The 20,243-nt window shown below is 29.4% G+C and overlaps 1 protein-coding gene across 8 annotated transcripts in view; it reads right to left on the reverse strand.

Annotated features, from left to right (window-relative positions):
* Window positions 1–341: 341 nt before the first annotated feature.
* Window positions 342–20,243, reverse strand: part of LOC142328196 (uncharacterized) — a 121,489-nt gene continuing 101,587 nt past the window's right edge. For all 8 annotated transcript variants that reach the window (XM_075371804.1, XM_075371797.1, XM_075371788.1 and 5 more), the window contains 4 exons: window positions 19,631–19,801; window positions 18,838–19,085; window positions 12,658–13,039; window positions 342–3,157 (listed from right to left, as the gene is read on the reverse strand). In XM_075371804.1, the coding sequence (XP_075227919.1) occupies window positions 12,718–13,039; window positions 18,838–19,085; window positions 19,631–19,801 (741 nt within the window). In that variant the 3' untranslated portion in view covers window positions 342–3,157; window positions 12,658–12,717. The remainder of the gene's footprint in view (window positions 3,158–12,657; window positions 13,040–18,837; window positions 19,086–19,630; window positions 19,802–20,243) is intronic.

Raw genomic sequence — 20,243 nt, forward strand, 5'->3', positions numbered from 1 at the left:
TCTTTTAGCAATGTTTCAATTCACATTTATATCTCAGATCATAGAAATATCTTAAAAAAACCCATCCAGTATGAGAATATGAAACCTTTAATATTAATATAGAAAAATTTTATTTTGTGCATCTTTAGAGCATGGAATTTATTTTTTGAATAAATGCTAAGTAAATATGCTAAGTAATGCACCAGACAAATCTCTGACAAAGCTATAAAACATGACAGACAGTGGTTGTACTTTAGCATTCAGTCATGAAATATAACCACCTTCACACACAAATAGACAACTGTGTTTAGCAGCCTCATAAGCATCATATACAAGGTCACATTATAAGCCTAAAATATTTTAAAAACATTCTTTATTGAACTATGACAAACAGAAAAAAAACAATTTTAAAAATGTTATTATGAAATCATCATTAAAAATTTTATTACGAAATTATCATAACTGCTTTGTTTTTATTTTTTTATTAACACCAAATAATGGAATATTTAAATGAAAATAGTTAAATGAAAAATAGGCTGATACAATCACAAAAAATCAAAAAATCTTAAACTTAGCAGTCAAACTGTGAATTACAGATTGTTATTATCTAATTTACTTTCACATAAAATCATTAAGATTTAATCAATATTACATATTAAAAGCACCTTTACAATCTACTCAAAAAGTAGATTTTTTGTTGTAATTTAAAAACAAAACTAAATTGAACTCAAAGAAGATTAAACTGATGGTAACCAAATTGTTAAATATGCTGAATAAAAAAAACTAAATATACTACTACATATATTTAAAATTGAGTAACAAATATTAAAAAAATTAAATAACAACTGTTTATATAATATTTTACTCTCTGTATAAGTTAAGACGTGAGGGTTATTACAAAAACAATATTAATCAGATTATTTACAAAATCCTAAAAACTGTTAAATAATCATAAAACAATGCATTTCAGTCTAATACAGTTCGTTCTAATAAAAGTACATTAGAAACTTAGTTATAGGTTAAGTAGCTGGCTGGCTGTGAAATACAACAATTCTTTCTTAAATATCTATTCAAAATGATACCTGTATGTTTTATAAAATTATAATATTTTACGATGATAATATTCATACATAATGCGAATAATATAAATTTAATTCTCAAGTTATCAATGAACTTCCTTTATCAAAAACTATTAGTGAATGAAAACGGATATGAAAAAAAATATTTACACTATAAGGCACATAACTTCTGTCAATTAACAAAGAAAAATAATTTTAAATCTATAAAACTGGTGAGCTTCATTCAGTATCACAAATGATGCTTATGTAACTGTATCACATATAATGCAGTACATTAATATTTTTAATGATTTATATTATATATAATGTAATACAAACCTTGAAAAATTTACATATATAACCTCTGTAAGAAATATGTTCTTCTCTTAATCATTTATCTTAACATTATATCTTAAATTGTATTGTTAAAATTTAAAATTCCAAAACCTTAGCATAAATATATATCAAATTCAATGTGTGGAGAACAGTCAGAAAACACTGAAATTAAAACAGAAATGCACACTGCAACCTAACAAAAATGTACAAATCATACTAGTACACAGTAACAAAATTATCTGATGTATTGTTATTTGAAAGAGTCAACACAATAAACAACTTGTACTTACATGAATATAAAATTAACCTAAAATTTTAAAAATTAATGTTGAAAATAATATAATGTTGAAATGAATTTCTACTTACAAGAGTTATAAATTAACTAAAACAATGAGACATTTTTCCTCTCTCTCATCACAACATTTAAAAAAATAAAATAACATTGTGAGTGGTGTACATTTCAAAATACAGATCAGTAAAAAGTATACTCTGCTAAATGATCAGGTGCATAAAATTGACCAATATTCATCAACTGCTCTTAGGCGATTCAAATTCTATCAAGGTTCAGGCAATTTTTTTAATCTACATTCCCATAAATTTCTTTTTCTTTATTAAAATATCTGCAAAACTGACTAAAAAATAACTTCAAACATTGAACAATGTTTGATCTGCCAGTTTCAAATTTAAGAATTGAAATTGAAATTCAAATTCTAATAATAAATATCAATTCATGAAATAAAATACAAATATCATTACAAAAAGTTAATTCTTAGAATTATCTAAAAGAAAATATACTTCTGATTGCTCTTCCAAACTGGAAAACGAATTTCTTCATTGATATCATTCATTGCTTAACTGTATTTAAAAAGTATAAAATGAAATAAACAGGTTTCAATTAAATCCCTCGACGTCTTAACATATTAATCAATCCAATATTATAAAATATTAACAGATAATACACATGTATGTTATATGCACAACTCTAAACCTATATAGTATTCTTGTTTACAAATAATACTAATGACTTAACATTTTTACAATGTAGTCTTTTCAGTTACCGCAATAAAATAATATTATTTTCAGTAATTATAATATCAATTATACAGTTTTATTAATTTCTTTAACTTTTTATTACAATATAAAATTATAAATTATAATAATAATTTTATTATAAACTACATTATAGTCTCTTTTTGCAAAAATATATTAAAATAATTAAAAATATATAGCACTTCTTTTTAAGTAATAAAATCAAAATAATAAAAGCCATTAATTGGCAATTCAATATAAATTTTACCTAATAAAACTCCTTATTTAATATTAATAGTCTATTAAAAACATATTCATTTAAATGTACATATTATAATCATAACCATTTTTTTATTTTTTTTTATATTTTTTTTTTATCAAACAATCAAATCATTGTTTAATTCATTATTAATAATTATTTCAATATATTAAGATAATAAAACGACAAACTATACTAGTCTATTTACAAATACTTAATAGTTTTCTTTGTCTTTTTATAAAGTTAGAAGATCAATAAACTGAAATTTACAGTTCACTGGACAGAATGCTCCATTTAAATTCACTATAAAAACAGGCACACATACATTCATTTCATTTTCAAAAGATCAAATAATAAAAATATCACATATATCTGGGAGGTACAAACTGTAATTTTAATAACACTATACAACCACTTTGATGTTTATTAGATCATAAAACAGACCTGGTTCTTGAAATAACAATCAACTCAATAACACAGTTTCTGGCCAAGGAATCTGAAAAAAAAATATATACAGACATAATGAAATGATTACTAAAAAAATTTGCAGATTTTAATTTACTAATTGACAAGATGAGATGCATATTTGGAGAATTTACTAACCACTGCTGTGTACAGTCACATTCCAGTGGTACTAGTAAACTAACTGCAACTTCTACCGTTGAGATTAGATTGCTGTTTTGGACATTATTGATAAACATCATGATAAATGTTATATATAATTATATAATTTATTAGGCTTTATTTATATTAATTTATGTCATTTTAATTTCAACATTTAAATTAAACATCACATCAGTTTTCTGCTTAATTATGGTTATTTTTGTACAAATAATGAATTTTATCTTTTGCCATGTGGTATTACTAATAAAAACAATACTCTCTGTTCTTTGCATTGGAAATTGCAACAGTTGTTACTTAAAAGTAGTCATGTTAAGATGTTAACTGAATTCAAAACGTGCATTTTTAGGAATCTGAGAAAAAATGCAATTTCTGAGCAAAAGATACTGATCGTATACTTAGATGAAACTTGGGTGCACATAACTGAGGCTCATGCAGGTGGGGATTCATTGATGGTGCTTTTTTTACTGTAAGATTCCAAGGGTAAAACAAATGATTATCATAAATAGATGAACAATGAAAATTTGTGAAGTATATTAGTTATCCTAGGACTAACAAATTGTATTTTAGTCATAGATATCACACCTTATCATAATAAACAAAAAAGTAAAATTAACTATGACTCAGATCTAACAAAAAAAAGAACATTTAGAATTTCAAACTACACCACCCACAACCACAATATGAATTAGATGAAATACTAAATAACAAAGGAATTACAGTGCTTACATTGCCACCTTAACAAACAGATTTTAACCAAACTGAATTTATTTGGAATCTAGCTAAAAAAAAATCTGAGACCACAATATGAGGTCTGTAAATAAAGTAATGAGACTAGTTTTTTTTTTGACAGCCAAAGTGGCAACACTATAAAGTTACTAGTAAACTGCTGATTTATAATAAGTATTAATATTTTTAGTCTATTGTTGCCACATGAGACGTAAACAAAATTTTCATGAAACGAGTTTTTGTTGTGCATTAAAAAATGAGTGATAGTAATGATTAAATTAAATTAAATTAAATTATGAGCAATGTTGTACAATCAAGTTTTGTGTTAAACTCTGTGAGAATGCTATTGAAACTTTTTCAAAATTGAAAAAGGCATATGGAGATTAAAGTTCTGTCATTTAAAGTTCCCTCTAAAATATTTAAAAAAAAAAATGAGACCATGTTTTTAATTGGTTTAAAGCATTTTCAGATGGCTGGGAATCAGTTGCAGATGATTCGTGCTCTGGAAGACTGTTAATGTCAAAAAGTGACAACAATGTTGAGAAAATCAGAAACTTGAAATAATATGCGACCAGCGATTAACTGTCAGAATTATTGCAGAACATTTGAATTTGAACCATACCACAGTCAATCAAATTTTGACAAACAAATTGGAATGAAAAAAATCTGTGCAAAATTGGTCCCAAAAAACTTTACTGTTTAACAGAAAAACAACAGGGTGGAAGTATGCCACCATCTTTTAGGGTGAATTGAAACTGATCCTGATTTTCTATGTTATTACTGGTGATGAATCTTGGATATTAGAGTACGACCCAGAAACAAAATGCTAGAACAAGGAGTGGCACACTTCAAAAACTCACCACATCCGAAAAAAGCAAAAATGAGCAAATGAGAAATCAAAATCATGCTAACTTGTTTCTTCAACAGTAATGGCATTGTACATAATTGTTTTTTCCTTCAGGACAGACTGGAAATCAATATGTTTACAGAGAAATTCTTTGCGAGAGACCAGCCATCAAAGACAACTGGATGCTGCATCATGATAATGCACCTTGTCATACTGCACTCTCAATTAATGAGTTTTTGGCAAAGAAAAACATTCCTGCAGTTCCTCAACCACCTTCTTCATCCGACTTGAGTCCTTGCGACTTTTTCTGTTCAGACTTTAAAACACCTCAAAGGACACCATTTTTGAACAGTAGAAAACATTTTAAAAAATGTAACCAACCACCTGAAGGATATTTCGGTTTCTGAGTTCCAACATTGCTATGAAAAGTAGGTAAACTGTTTGAAGCATTGCACAGCTCCCCAAGGGAACTATTTCAAAGCTAGATTCCATGTATAATTGGATTGTAAATAAAAAGGTTTTTCTGAACCAGTCTCATTACTTTATTTACAGACCTCATATGTCCCATATGTCATTAACATAACTGAACTGAGAGCCATTACATCAGGTGCAATTTCATCAACTACTTTAGCACACTGGAAAAGATCAGCGTAAAAGTTCAGGAGATAATGGATTCTTACTTCATTACTAAACAGACATACATTCTTTCTTACATTACTAAAACAGATGCGTTAATGGAAGATGCCACTGAAACCATAATTATAAATATAGGGATGGACAATGATGAGACAAAGTAGTGAAGACAAATTGGAAATCAATTCCAGTGAAAGTGAATCAAGTTCAGAAATCAAGGGTTGTTGGCATATCACAGAAACTAGTTCCATGGAAACTGCAGAAGAAACCATTAAGGACTGTATTAAGGTAATATTGATCATTTAATTATTTATTAAATTAATATAAACATATTATTTTACTTTTTATTCTATAGGGTTTAGTTTTTAATTCTCCCCACTCCATCTTTTGAGTCAAAAACTGACGAAAGAACGTGATAGTGTGGACAGTTTTATGAGTCGTAATCATGATGAAAATCAAGGCTTATTATTATTAAATCATTGTTTTAAATCAGCTGATTTTTTTTTTAGGGAAATATAAATGTATGATTCTCTCAGTCTCGTTATAATATGCGTTTGATTTACTAAATTGAATATAGATAATTTATTTTTTCTTTAACATGTCAATCGATGAATTATTTTTTTGTTTATTTATTTGAACAAATCTGGCATGTAAATTTCTGTCAGCAAAACTGACTGGATATGACACCATAGTTACTGCGTTTATTTTTATATATTTAAATAGAAAAATGTGTAACTAATCATAATCTTAATCATAATCATAATCATAATCTGCCGTGCGTTATTAAATAATATTTTGTGACAATGCTTATATGATACTAAATACTTATGACTTGAATTGTATTTTTACTTGATGCTGTTGATGCTGTTGTTAGTTGTTATTTAACGTGTACTTTCTGAAATTGATGTGCTCTATGTATTAATATTTTTTTTTGTGGATGTTCTGCTACTTTGTATCAAGATTATATAATTAAAAGACAACTTATGCAATACTTTGGAAACTTTGTTTAGTTGCTAACATATTTATTTGTTTTACTTTTTTTTATTGAAGTCACTACCCAATCCCAGAACCTCAGAACCTCTCAAAACGCACAGCTATATCCAACTTGATCAGCTTTGAATGTAATGCTGTGAACTATGATATCATTTTATTGAAAACATTTACGTAATTAAATTATTGTAATTAATTACAGGTTAAATTTATTTAATTTATAAATATAGTAATGTAAACAAGCATTTTTAATTGTATTATTACCATAATCAGAAAGAAATTACACATTCCAAAAAATACAGAAGCCATTTTAAACAAACAACATTTCTTGTTTATGTGTTACATCTCCATCTCTAACTATAGCCAAACAAAACAACACAGCTGCGATCCTCCACGAATATGAACTGTGCCTTTCAACTTGTACACCACAAAACAGAAAGAATTTTCAGTTAACAGGTTCTGTCCAAAGATGTCATTAATGCTAAGAGTTCAGTTATATATCTACGTACTCGGACACAAGTAATACTCTACAGCAAAATGTGAGTGGTCAACCCTTGGCAGACTTTTTTTCAGTATTCCCAGCCAGGACCAACTTTTTACATTAAATAGTTTCACCTTATTTGATGATTAACTACTCTGTAATTCAATAACACAGCTTCCAATACATTTTTACACTTTGTAATATTGTTTATTAAAAAAATTGAATTAACATTCTTCATAAAATTAAGTAAACTAAGCCTACAACTGATGTAAATAATGAAATAATATGAATAAGTTGAAATAATATGATAATAAAAGTTTTGTGGATAATTCTTAAACTAAATCAAGGTGTAAGGGCTCACATTACAGTGGAGGGGGGTTATAATAAAATCACTAAATACACTACCACAGTATCATCACTGGAATACTCGACATAAATTATACTGATGATTTCTGTAACACTTGTTAAGTACACAGTCTTAAAGTCTCATTATATGTTGCTTTATCAATAGAAAATTGGATAACAAAACCTGCCATCCAGGTAAGTTAGGCTGGTCTGAAACCAAAGAGCACTTTCCTTGTCCAAATGATTTTTTTTATTGAATTACTGAATTTCACTGTCAAGTGATGATTGACAGAAACCTAATTTTGGTGATTATTTTCAACTCTGGCATTTCAACAACAGAATGCTACAGGAAAATCTAAGCATTATTCAACAAAACACTGGAAAAATACTTGGGATATTAAACATCACTGCAGCCGTGTAATATTAACAAGTTGGAAAGAGCAGATTTATAATAGAATATCCCCATTTTCAGAGACTTACCAATCTATATTGTAGGGGAAAAATATGGCTATCTACCAAGTTACAACACATTCACATAAGCAATATAAAAAAAAATTTTTTTTTATTTGTACAATTTAATAACTGATACAAACGACAGCACAATAAATACTCATATTTAATTTCTTATACTAAGTCTAGCAATTTTTCTTAAAGTATACAAAGTATAATAAAAAAGTATATGACATTTGTTGTGCACAATTCATTATTTTGCTGCCACTACAGACAGCTGCTGCTTTCACACAGCTGCTTCGTGAAAGTAAAATGTGTCAATACTGCTTGTCGTGTTTTTGTTATCATTCAAAACGAATGAACAGGTTGAGCAGAAAATCTGCATTAAATTTTGACAGATTCATCAAATGTCTGTTGGCCAAACATCTGTAAAGTGACAAATGCTCTGGCAGACCTTTCACAAGCAAAATTGAGCGAGTTCGGCAGGTGGTGACGAACGATCATTCCATTAAAATAAATTGCATTGAGCCAAATGTAATTCCTATGTGAAACTGACTTTTAAGATCTAAGGATGTGACACAGAACAGCAAAATTTATCATGAACAAAAGAAAAGCTGACGGCAAGTTTACATACTGGAATGTGCACTCATTTATTTTGTAATATATAACCTTAGTTTTGTTTAGTAATTGTATCCATATTCTTTTTATTTAATTTTAGGGTTTTATTTTTGTTTGTTATTGTTCATTTTGTATATTTTTTCTGAAATGAAGCCAAAACTGGGCCCAAGTGGAAAACTTACCGACAGTGACACTTGTGAATATTTTGACAAGTACAGTGGGGTATAGAATACAAATATAAGTGACACAAACAGTGGTTCTGAAAGTAACCATAAATAGTGGTCTGTTTGTACAAATCTAACAAGGAGGTTGCATGGTGAGTACTTTCCCAAACATAAATGTTAGACAACATAGAAAGCCAGGACAAAAATTGTCATGTACTAAAATAATAATTCAAATTTCATATACTTCTTAAATGATTTTATTTAGTAATTTATGCAGATTTTATGGACAGTGATGAGTTTTCTTCAAATTAAGTATAGTGTTAGGAATATGAAAACAAAACTTTTTATATTAATTTTTTTTTTTTTATTTAAAAAATTTAATTTTTGTTAATATGAACATTTTAAATTGAAAAATATGACAATCTAAAAATTTTCTGGGTAAGTGGTATTTTTTCAAATTTATAAATTTGAAAATTGGTTTATACCTCTACATGCCAGGATAAAAATGCTTGACAGTTTTAGCACAACCCACTCCAAAATGGCTGACAGTGAAAGCTTTAACATTAGTTTGTTTCTAATTAAATATTCAAAGAATGAATTTAAATCTAACTGAGCAAATAAAGATACCTCAGTGAGTAAACCATAAATCTATTCAGTGTTTATAAGAGCATATGATTGTAATGATAGACCACCCAAAAGAAGAATAGCATATTAAGCTATTTAAAAAAAATTTTAACTATATTAACCCACTCAACTCACTAACATTAAGAAGTGAAATCAATCTTAAGATTAAACTGAGTGTGGATTCATACTACTAACATTCAGTTATCTGTAATACACTCTTGCTTTTAATAGCTTTTGACAATGTGAAAATTACAAAAGCATTTTTTACATTACATAAATAACTAAAACTTGATTTACTGGCAGTAAAAAAAATTAATTCTTTATTGCAACTTGCAACAAATGTTGAATACAAATTTAACCTACTCATTTTTAGAAAAAAATAAAATTTTAATTCTCTTCCTGAATCCCAGAGTTAACATTTAAAAAAATTACACTTGAAAATTAAATAATCCTAAAAACACCAGAAAATATCACAGATAATATAAAACAGTAAAATAATTTACCATTTAACTTGTACAAAAAAAACTTATTTTTGTCCAAAAAAAAGCAGATGAAATCTTTATAATGTAAATGATAAAAAAACTTAATTCAATTAAAAAATGATGGTACCTCAATTACAAAAAAAGAACTATGTTATACGGTTACTGAAATAAAATTAATAAGAGGAATGCATTAGAACCTTCTAAAAAGACAAAAATCTGTAACTAGAACCAAATTTCAATATTTTACCAAGTAGAGAGATACAGAGGTAGAACATAAATTAAAAAAATAATCTCTATAAAAAAAATTCTTTTTAATATCACTGAAGAGACATTCTCATAACTATTCTCACAGATGTACAAGTTCAAGAAATCATTGCTTCAAATTGTACCTTTAAACTCTAGATTATTTGAAATCACTTTATGGAAAAGCTGTCCCAAACAGAAAAAAAAATCAGAATGCACAACAGCATATAAAGCAAAGAGATTGTACAAACTTACAGTTGTCTAGACTGAAGCAGCATTGAGTACCAATAAAAACTTCACAATATATCAACTCAAAACTACATGTTAAAATAATATAAATAGATATTGGAAAATTCTATAAAGCAAATGATTACAACAAACAGTTGATGATAGTAATTTTATCAGTAGCTTAGAAATTTTGAAAAGGATAAAATTGTTTAGTAATGTTGAAATAATTAAAACAGTATATAGGAGAATATGTCTAAATTATCTTTCAATGATTTGTAAATCCATGCTAACATGAACATGAATTATTATTAAATAATTGAAACGAATTATTTATTATAAAATTCTGAGCATTTAGTGGTTTTACGATTTATACTAGGAATTTTTTTTTCTGCAGGTAGGATGTGATGCAACTAATTTTTTTTTCCAAATTAAATGTTAAGATAAACTAAAAATGAATAATTTCATAAAATGGATAAGATATTTTAAAATTTTAGTTTTACTTTTGTTCAGTAATTATAATACAAATAAAATAACATACCTCTGACAAAACTGCAAACATAATTTATCATTGTTTAAGTCTTCAGAATAGTCATATAATAGCATTATGTGTTTATTTAGTTGTTTTGTAAATAGTTCATGTTTTGTAAAAATAAAACATTACTGACCTCATTTGAATGTGATAAGTTTAGATCCACAAGGGACAAACAGATCACATACAAACCATTATGTCTATAACAAATTTACTATAGTCTCTTTTTGACTGCAAAAAGGCATTTGTAAGCCAGAGGGCTTCTTTGTAACTAAAGCTTTCTTTTCTCTATGGGTTTTAATTATCACAACCTTGGTATTTCTTTTAATTGTAATAAAGCATTAATTATAAAGTCAAAAATTATAAAGTGGTAACTTTTGCTGGCCACTATAGTGGTTGTATAATTTATCGAAATTTACAATTATAAGTTGTAAAACTTGAATGAATATTTTCTTGTACCATCAAAGTGTCTTACATTCCATTGGATTGTAAGCTATCATTTGATCCTGCCTAATGATCTCTGATATATGTTTATGGTATTCTATAATGGTTTTCGGCTTGATCTTTTCTTGGCCTCTTCTGTTTGTCATCACTTTTATTTCATTTGCAAATTCATTGGTAATACATAAAATTTCTCTTTTATATAAGATACATTTTCACCTTTTTCAATTTTTTTTTATTAAATCTACAGGATTACAAATTCGTTTTTTATTTAGTGTTCCTGTGCAGGTGTTCTCTTCTAATAATATTTTTAATAATGCAAAACTCTTGTAAAAGTTATTCATAAATATGGCATGTCCCTTTTGTATTCATGCTTTCATCGAGAGAGTTTCCTTGCTGGAGAATAAATTGAATTACTCTTGGCATTAAAACAATTAAAGGTATTATTTTTGACAAACTATTGTCACTTTCATCATTCGAATTAAAATGCAAACATCTCATACCAGTTTTCATTGTTTCAGTAGATGACCTCATTGAAGATTCAGCATGGATAGGATCGTTAGTCTGATTGCTTTCTTCAGGTGGTTGAGTGATTTTTCAGGTTGGTTTGAGAAAGATAAATGTATTTCCCTCCTGTCACTTATTTTCACAGTACATGGCTCTTTGCATCAGAAATCATTTTCAGAGGAAGACTCAAAATTACTGAATTCAAATTCAGAATCACTGTCTTCCCAAGACAGTTTCAATTTCCAAATCATTGTTCAAATATTTACTTTTTTGTGAAATAACAGTGGTTTTTCACACGAAGGTCCCAAGTATTCCACTCATTTTTTAAAAATTGTTTTTAAAAAGCGTAAAAACAAAATAACTAATTTGAATAAAGTAAAATAAAAACTAAACACAAATGTGTTAAAATGAAGCGAGACAAAAATGAATAAAATTAGTAACAATGAACACGTTTTACAAAACCAACTGCACAGTAGTAAAAGATATACATCAATGAACAATGCCACGTGCTTGTTTGCACCAATATTCAATCAGTCATCATGAGACCAAACGGTCCTGACGGCATCCAGCCACATAAGCCAGCAAGACAGATTGGTTCAAGAAGAAATAAATGTGTTAAGATTGATTTCATGTCATTTTTGTTTTATTTTAAAATCCTTTTCAATAAAACTTTTACTATCAAACACTATCAAGTACATTTTCACATACAGTAACATGTTTTCAGCAAATTCCTCTCCAGGCAATGAACTGTTGTATGTATATCATACCAGCTCTTTAAATTTCTTTGATGAGTAATATAGTCATCTTTTAGATAAATTTTAATATAAAACAATAATATACAGTTTTATTTCAAAAATTTATTATTTTGTTAATACTTAACAAAAAATATTTAACGACTAAATTAAAATTTTTGTAATAAAATTAGGATTTTTCTATATAAACTACAAAATTTATTTATTTTTTTTAATAAATCCTACAGCAAATAATAAAAAGAAATATACAAGTAATTTTTGACTAGATTAGTTAGTTCCATACAATTATTTAAAAAGAATTGAAGTACTTACTGAATAAAGTATTTAATCTGTTGATTGTAATGCAGCATGTTGATTGGCAGTAGTATACAATTACCGTGGACCAATAGCTTTCATTGGGCCAAGAGATAATACATTAGAAGCACCCACAGTGCCTAAATTACAAACAGCTGGGTTACGAGCATTATCAATTGCAACTATTGGCAATCCAAAAACACCACCAGTCTGGCTTTGCAACTGAGATAAAGGTATAAAGTGTCGTATTCCAAGTGATGCTAATCTATTCATTAATCCTGGCTGTTTGAGATCAACAACAGGAAGTGCCATTTCAGAACCAGCATTCTCTTTATGAAATGTTTGTTTATGCTGTGTTAGTCCTTGCTGCGTGGGATACTGAGCATTACAAAGATTACATCTGTTAGGAGAATCAAAAATTTTCTATTAGTATAATTATTATTTGGTTGTACTATAATAAAAAATATGGTACACAATTTATTAGAAGCAAAATTTTATTCAAATAAGATCTACGGACTACTGCAAATGGTAGCAACCAAAACAGACAGTATATGTATAACCCATTAAAAAGTGTATTTTTTAAAGATCAAGTATACATATTTAAGGGTTAAACAGGACAGAAAATTTTAATGAATGTAATCTAAATTAAGCTAGAATATAGGTTTTTGTGGTAAACCTATATAGCTTTTTTTTTGTCACTAGATTTACTTATGGCACTCTGAACTGAATTAGACAAGATCATCGGATGAACTGTAAATGGTTTTAGAGAATATTATTAGAATATTTTCACATCATAAAAATTTATATGGAGTACTATAAATATTTTAACACCATAAAATTGCATTAGAAAAAAATTTCTTGATCTATACAAAGTAAATATGGATACAGCGGAAAACATATGGTCATTTCACTTTTCATCCAAGTTATGCTACTTTTAAACAGTAAAACCATTTTTTTCTTAGTGTAATAACAATAGCTAAGTCACTGTTAAATCATATGTAATGTTTCAGTCAAGTATCATTGAGCTTCGACAAAATTTTATGTAATAATACTGTGAAATGTAACACCACAGCAACATTACTTAACAAGAACTATAACAGAATGTGTAAATAGCCTTTTTCCTAAATTCTGTTTCCAAGAAAAAAGTTAATCACTTTTTGAAAAAACCTCTTTTACATTAAAATTAAAATTTCTTGATAATTCTTGTTATAGTAAATACAAGGGCTGTTTTTAAAATCTCTGATCATGCAAGTAAACAAGAGATAGGAGGGAGCCAGGTCTGCGCGTCATGCGATTGCACCACCGCCACCACAACCTCTGCCACTGCCAGCTCCATTACATCAGTCTGAGCCATGCTATTGGCAATTGAACATGGCCGCTGCGATCAATGCTTCCCCAAATGTGAATTGCAAAGTGTGATAAGTTTTTTGCAAGCAGAAGGATGTAGCGCTCTTGAAATCCATCGTAGAATGAGCCTAGTGAATGGTGAAAACTTTATGAGTGATGGTAGTGGGTAGGAATGGTGTAGGGAATTTAAAGAAGGGTGAACGGACATCCATGAAGGTGGACAAGGACCCAAGTCTGCTGCACTGTATGCCTGGTTAAGCATGTTAATGATTTTGTCTGCGACAAACAGAGGTTTACCAATAAGTAAACTTTCTGCAGAAATCCCAGAAATTGTAAGGTCTATTCTATACACAAATGTGACTAAAGACCTAGAATACCAGAAACTGTGTACACGTTGGGTCCCAAAAATGTTGAGTGACAATCACAAAATGCAGCAAATGATGACAGCCTTAATGTTTCTCAAGTGTTATGATAATAAGGGGGAAGAATTTTTCAAGTGTATCGTTACTGGCAATGGAGACTAGGATCTAGTATGACAATCCAGAAACCAAAGAACAGTCTAGGCAGTGGATGCAAACTTCTCCAAACAAGCCGAAAAAGTTCAGACACTGAACAACAGGAAAACAATGACTATAATGTTTTGGGACCATAAACGTGTCTTGGTGGACTTTATGGAACAGAGGAAAATAATAACAAGGAAGTTTATTGTGAATTTTTACGTCGCCTCTGCAGAACAAACGAAGAGGCATGCTCTCATCCAGCACGGTTTTGATCCACGACAATGCACAACCACATTGTGCCAACATGACGGAAGACATTCTCAAACAATTCAACTGGGAAGTTTTCAACCATCCACTGTATAGTCCAGACCTAGCACCTAGTGAATTTCACCTCTTTCGAGAATTGACTCTTTCAAGGCATGGTTGGACAGGTAACACTTCGCCACCAACAAAGAGCTTCAGAAGGCTGTCTTTTGACAGCTCACTGGCAGCAAACTTCTTTGAAGAGGCCATCGGAAAGCTGGTGTCACAATACGACAAATGCCTCAATCGTTTTGATGACTTAACTAGAAAAATAAGTTAGATATTACTCAACTAATAAAAATCATTTTATTACGTCGAGTCTTTTTTTTTACAGCCCCAGCAGAGGTTGAAAAAAAGACAGCCCTCTTACAATGCAAAAACATCTGCACATGAATCTTACACAGTTAACAAACACAAAGAGATCTATTTCACAGTAAAATTTTATCTTAAAAATGCCAACAAAGATATTAGTAAGAAAAAGAAAAGAACCTTAAAAAACTAGCAAAGACTTTCGCGGCTACTTCGATCAACTCATGTAATACTTTGTACAGATTTTCCACTGAAAACCTTTTCAGCAAAACAAAAAAGACTTTGCAATTTAATCATTAAAAGTCTTATTTTTATTTTAAAAATAAGCATATAATATAACCAACAAAAGTTTTTTAAATTTTGCGGTCTTGTAAACAATTGGGCTTTTTTTCATAATTATCCAAGTAAGAATTACACATCAAAATTTTCAATTTTAAATTTAAAAAATTTTGATTTTGGGGCTCCATTACTCTATGGGGACAATTTAGTAAAAAAAATATTTATAAAGAAGTGACCCAACAAGAAAAAAGGGGAAAAAATCATTTAAAAACATTTTAAAAATATTAAAGTTAAATATGAGGCTCGGCTGAAAAATTTTGTATACTAGTATGCAACATGGAAACTAAAGGCACTATTGAGTTGGGCATGGCAGCACATGACAGCTGCAATCCCCCTTTACAAACTTGCGACAATGTATTGAAATATGTTTACCGGCTTGCTTTCAATAGCAGTTAAAATGGAGTACAGTATGACCAATATGACAACAGCAGAAAATGTGAATCCTACGAATATTTTTCATCGTTTAAAAGCAGTTTACAACAGTGAAACTGTTGACAGGAGTACTGTGAATAGGAGAGTGTTGAAATTTTACAAATATGAAGCTGGTAAAGTAACAATTGAAGATGCACTTCGCAATGGACAACTAATTTCTGTGACTGATGGGAAACATCAAAAGGAGGTGGACATTTGCTTGTAAGTGACCAGCCAACCATCCAGCAATGCATTGCTATTCAGTTAGGCATATCTAAAGAATAAGTAGGCTATATTATTCTCTGCAAGCTGAAATTGAGCCTATTCTACATCCGCCATACTCACCGGATTTGATTCCGTGCGATTTCCACTTATTCCCTTATCTCAAGGTAGTCATTACACCACCGACGATGAGTGGCCACTTGGATCTGAGAAAGACCACCAGAATTTTCAGTGACAGAATGCTAAAACTTGTCACAAGGGAAAAGTAGCTGTGTAAACAGGGATTATATTGAAAAATAAATACTGCATTTTGTAGCTAAGATATTGTACTTTTATTCATTTTTTTTTCATTCCAATGCTATGATATATATACAAAATTTACAAAAATCAGCCGTGCCTCATATTTAATATTAAAAATTAAAAGTATATATAATTTTTATGATGCACAAAAAAAATTTTGGACCTTAGGTACATTACAGAGGTCAAAAATACTTAAAATTTTAATTGCGTTTAAAGTGACAAGAGAAATATTTTTTTTAACAATAAAAATATTAGAGCCAAAAAAAAAAACAAAAACAGACTATTATATTTTTTAGATGTGGGGAATGAATTTTTTATTTAATTTTCTAAAAATATTCACACATAGGTTATGCTTAACAAATTTAAGTAAAGTTTTCTCTAAATCTAATATCCCCTACAAAAAAAATGCTAAGACAAGAATACAAAAATTTTCAAAAAGATTGTGTTTAAGGTCCGGGATCCATAATTTTGGAAAATTGTAGACATTTTTTGATTTCGCTATATATTATGTATAAAATACCAACTTTTTCTTTTAAATATTAAAACTAAAAGAAAGATACAGCAAAAAACATATATTTCAATTTTAAGAGTTGGGGGTAAATTTTTATTTTTATTTTTTTAATAACTTATACATGCAACAAAACACAAATTTGCTAGTTTTTCCAAAGTGCCTATGGAAAAAAAAATTGACATTTTTTTATGATATTACCCACTCACATAAAATACAATCAGTACCACATACATAGAAAAATTTGAGCCAAATTTGAAGAACATTGGTTCAGTCAACCCTGAGATATAAGACCAAAAGCAGTGCAACATACATAAGAGGGTTATTCAAATATAAACCATAATTTTTCCACGCAGATTGGGTTTTTGAAAGCGAACGAGCTCCGAAGAAGGCTAAGATTGTGAAATCAGCCGGTAAAGTGATGGGCACAGTTTTTTTGGAATGCACGTGGTATCATCTTACTGATTACTTGGAAAAAGGACAAACAATAACTACAGAGTATTATGCGTCATTTGCACTGGTTGAGCGAAGAAGTCAAGAAAAAACACTCATTTGAAAAAGAAAAAGATCCTCTTCCATCAAGACAGTGCACAGGTGTACACCAGCCTAGTTTTGATGGCCAGAATTGTGGAATTAAAGTTCGTTTGTGGAATTATTATTACACTGGGGGCTAAAATTGGCCCCCAGTGATTTTTTCCAAACTTGAAAAAATGGCTTGGCAGGCAACAGTTCACGTCGAACAAGGTTATTGCCCAAACAGATCTTTATTTTGAGGACCTTCCAAAATCCTCAGAGTCGACCACAGGATTGCGTTTATTCTCCACAGAGCAAATGCGGCACCCATCTTGCCAAAATTTGTATCACGCCCAATTTGTTGTGCAAAATTGAAAACACTGTACTTTACAATATGCCTATGGCCTCAACTATTTTGCACACTCTGATTCATCAATCACTCAAAACCATATCATGAATTTTGTCAATCATTTTGGGGTGATCACTTCCACTGGACATCCTGAATGATGTCTCTCATCATCTTTTGTGGATGTACGGCCACATTTAAACTCATTTACTCAATTGCAAACACAGGACCAGATGTGTTATGAACTTCATCCAACTCAGCTTTGATCTCTTTCGGTGTTAAGCCTTTTAAATATAAGTGTCTAATCACCACTCAAAAGTTTTCCATTTTTCTAAATAAACAATAGCTTGTTGCTTCAACTGACTATGACAATGAAACCACATGATGGATACAGCTGAAACTTTAGCTGCACTCTAGCGACAAATGACACTTACTTAAAGCAAACAGTTTTTGATACTGAGCACCATCTCTTGGATTTTCTAAGACTTATGAACAACCCTCGTATATCTCAAACAACAAAATAATGACTAACATAGTAACTGAACCTAAAAAACTAATACTTTTTATTTATTTAGTTTTTGTTTCGGTTTGATGTAATATTGTAAATTTGTACAAATGATGATGCAGGATCTCATGTCCACTTTTGGTTAGTTTTTTAAGCTCCAGTATGAAATTTTAGTTTCTCAAAAAATCTTTATTTATTCATCAATATTGATTTTATCATCAAAGTACTCCTCTTTAGATATAACAATGTGGAGGGTGAGGAATCACAATGGTGTTGTTTTTGGCCAAAAATTCACAAACAAGCAGTGAAGTGTGAGCAGGTAGGTGCATTATCATGGTGCAATTTTCTTTGGATCCATGTAAATGGCATAGAACTTCCAGGTAGAATGCAGTGCTGTACTTTATTCCATTCTTAAAGCAAAATCTAATTAAAATTCTTTGTACTATATGTTAGGGACAAATGTACAAACACAACAAAAAGAAATTGTGACAATTGGAATACAGCAGGGAAAATTCTGCATATTTTCTTATTAAATCTCGTGTAACTATTCTAGCTATATTTGCTGGTAAAAGTAAACATATAATTAAATAAAAACCTGAATGGCAGTTTTGCTGGACTTCGATGTGAAACCATATGAGTAGCCAGTGCATCAGATGTTGCAAATACTTTATCACACACTTGACATGTATGTCTATTTAGACGGCCAGGAGGTCTACCACGATGTGTAGTAGGTGTATCTTGAGTAAGATCAACAGTAGGTGGTCGAGGAGGCCGTTCTACCATTTGCTGAGATGGTTGATTTCGAATTCTCCCTTGTGGTACAGCAAATCCAGACTGGGGATTCTAGAACAGGGAACAAAGAACAGCAATCAATGGATAGTGAAACAAATACTTCTCTAAGGAATAATAACTAAAGACCAATAATATAACTGTTGTACATAAAAATAAAGCATTTAAAACTACAAAAGTAACTTTATAAAATAACTCAATTTACTAAATTATTAACTATCCAGTGAACAGTTATTACTTTCAAAGAAAAGAAAAATGTAATCCCATTCAAAGCAAAATGTAAGCATGTCAGAATTACTACTAACATCTCAAAGTAATGTTTCTTAGAAAGGGCATTAATTGGCGTTTATTACTATTTCTGAAGAACTGATTTTACTTAAGAAAAAATCTATTTTCTAAATACATCAGCTTTTCTGATGGTATAAAATAGAGTGGTGTCTATGTGTAGCACACAGTCTACTTGTCATCTACAATGACTAAAAAAAATAAAACAAAATTAGAAATATTAAATTTATTTTTTTTAAATTGTTTATCTCAAAAAAATAATAGACCTTTCTTCATATAAATAAATTAACTCCAAGTATATCATGTTATGTTACCTGTCTGCCTTGATTTGTTGGAATAATTGAAATGGCAGAGTTAAGGTTAAGTGTAGTAACTGGAGCAGGAATAGCATTATCATGTCGCCGGCCTGGTGCCATTGGTTGCTGTGGTGGCTGTGGTTGTTGTGGTTGTTGTTGCTGCAATCGGTTGCCCCCTGCAGGCGTAACCTGCACAAAAATATCAAAACTCCATTAAAGACATGTTTAAGTAAAACATATTTATATAAGTTTTCTAAATGTATTTGGTTGTATAAATATAAATGAGTACTTATTTAATTTTATAAGGTTTTAGAAGAACTAAATATGGTTTTAAGAATTCTAATTCTTTTGTTAAATATATCTCAAAACTAAATTGCTTTACACCTGTAACTACTGTTCTCATCGTGTTAAACTAGAGTAGAATTTGAGTCTTAATAAACCAAGTTTCTAATAACCCAAGCACAATTAGAACTTAAAATAAGGTTAATTCTAAGTAAAAATAAACATACATATTACAGTGCAAAAACAAATTATACTTCTATATAATAAGAAAAGATAATTTATTATTGCTACACAACCTCTTATATTTAAAACATAATACATAATTATTGTACCACACAGAAAAGAAAAA

The sequence above is a fragment of the Lycorma delicatula genome, chromosome 1, assembly GCF_047948215.1.
Source record: "Lycorma delicatula isolate Av1 chromosome 1, ASM4794821v1, whole genome shotgun sequence".
NCBI classification, from domain to species: Eukaryota; Metazoa; Arthropoda; class Insecta; order Hemiptera; family Fulgoridae; genus Lycorma; species Lycorma delicatula.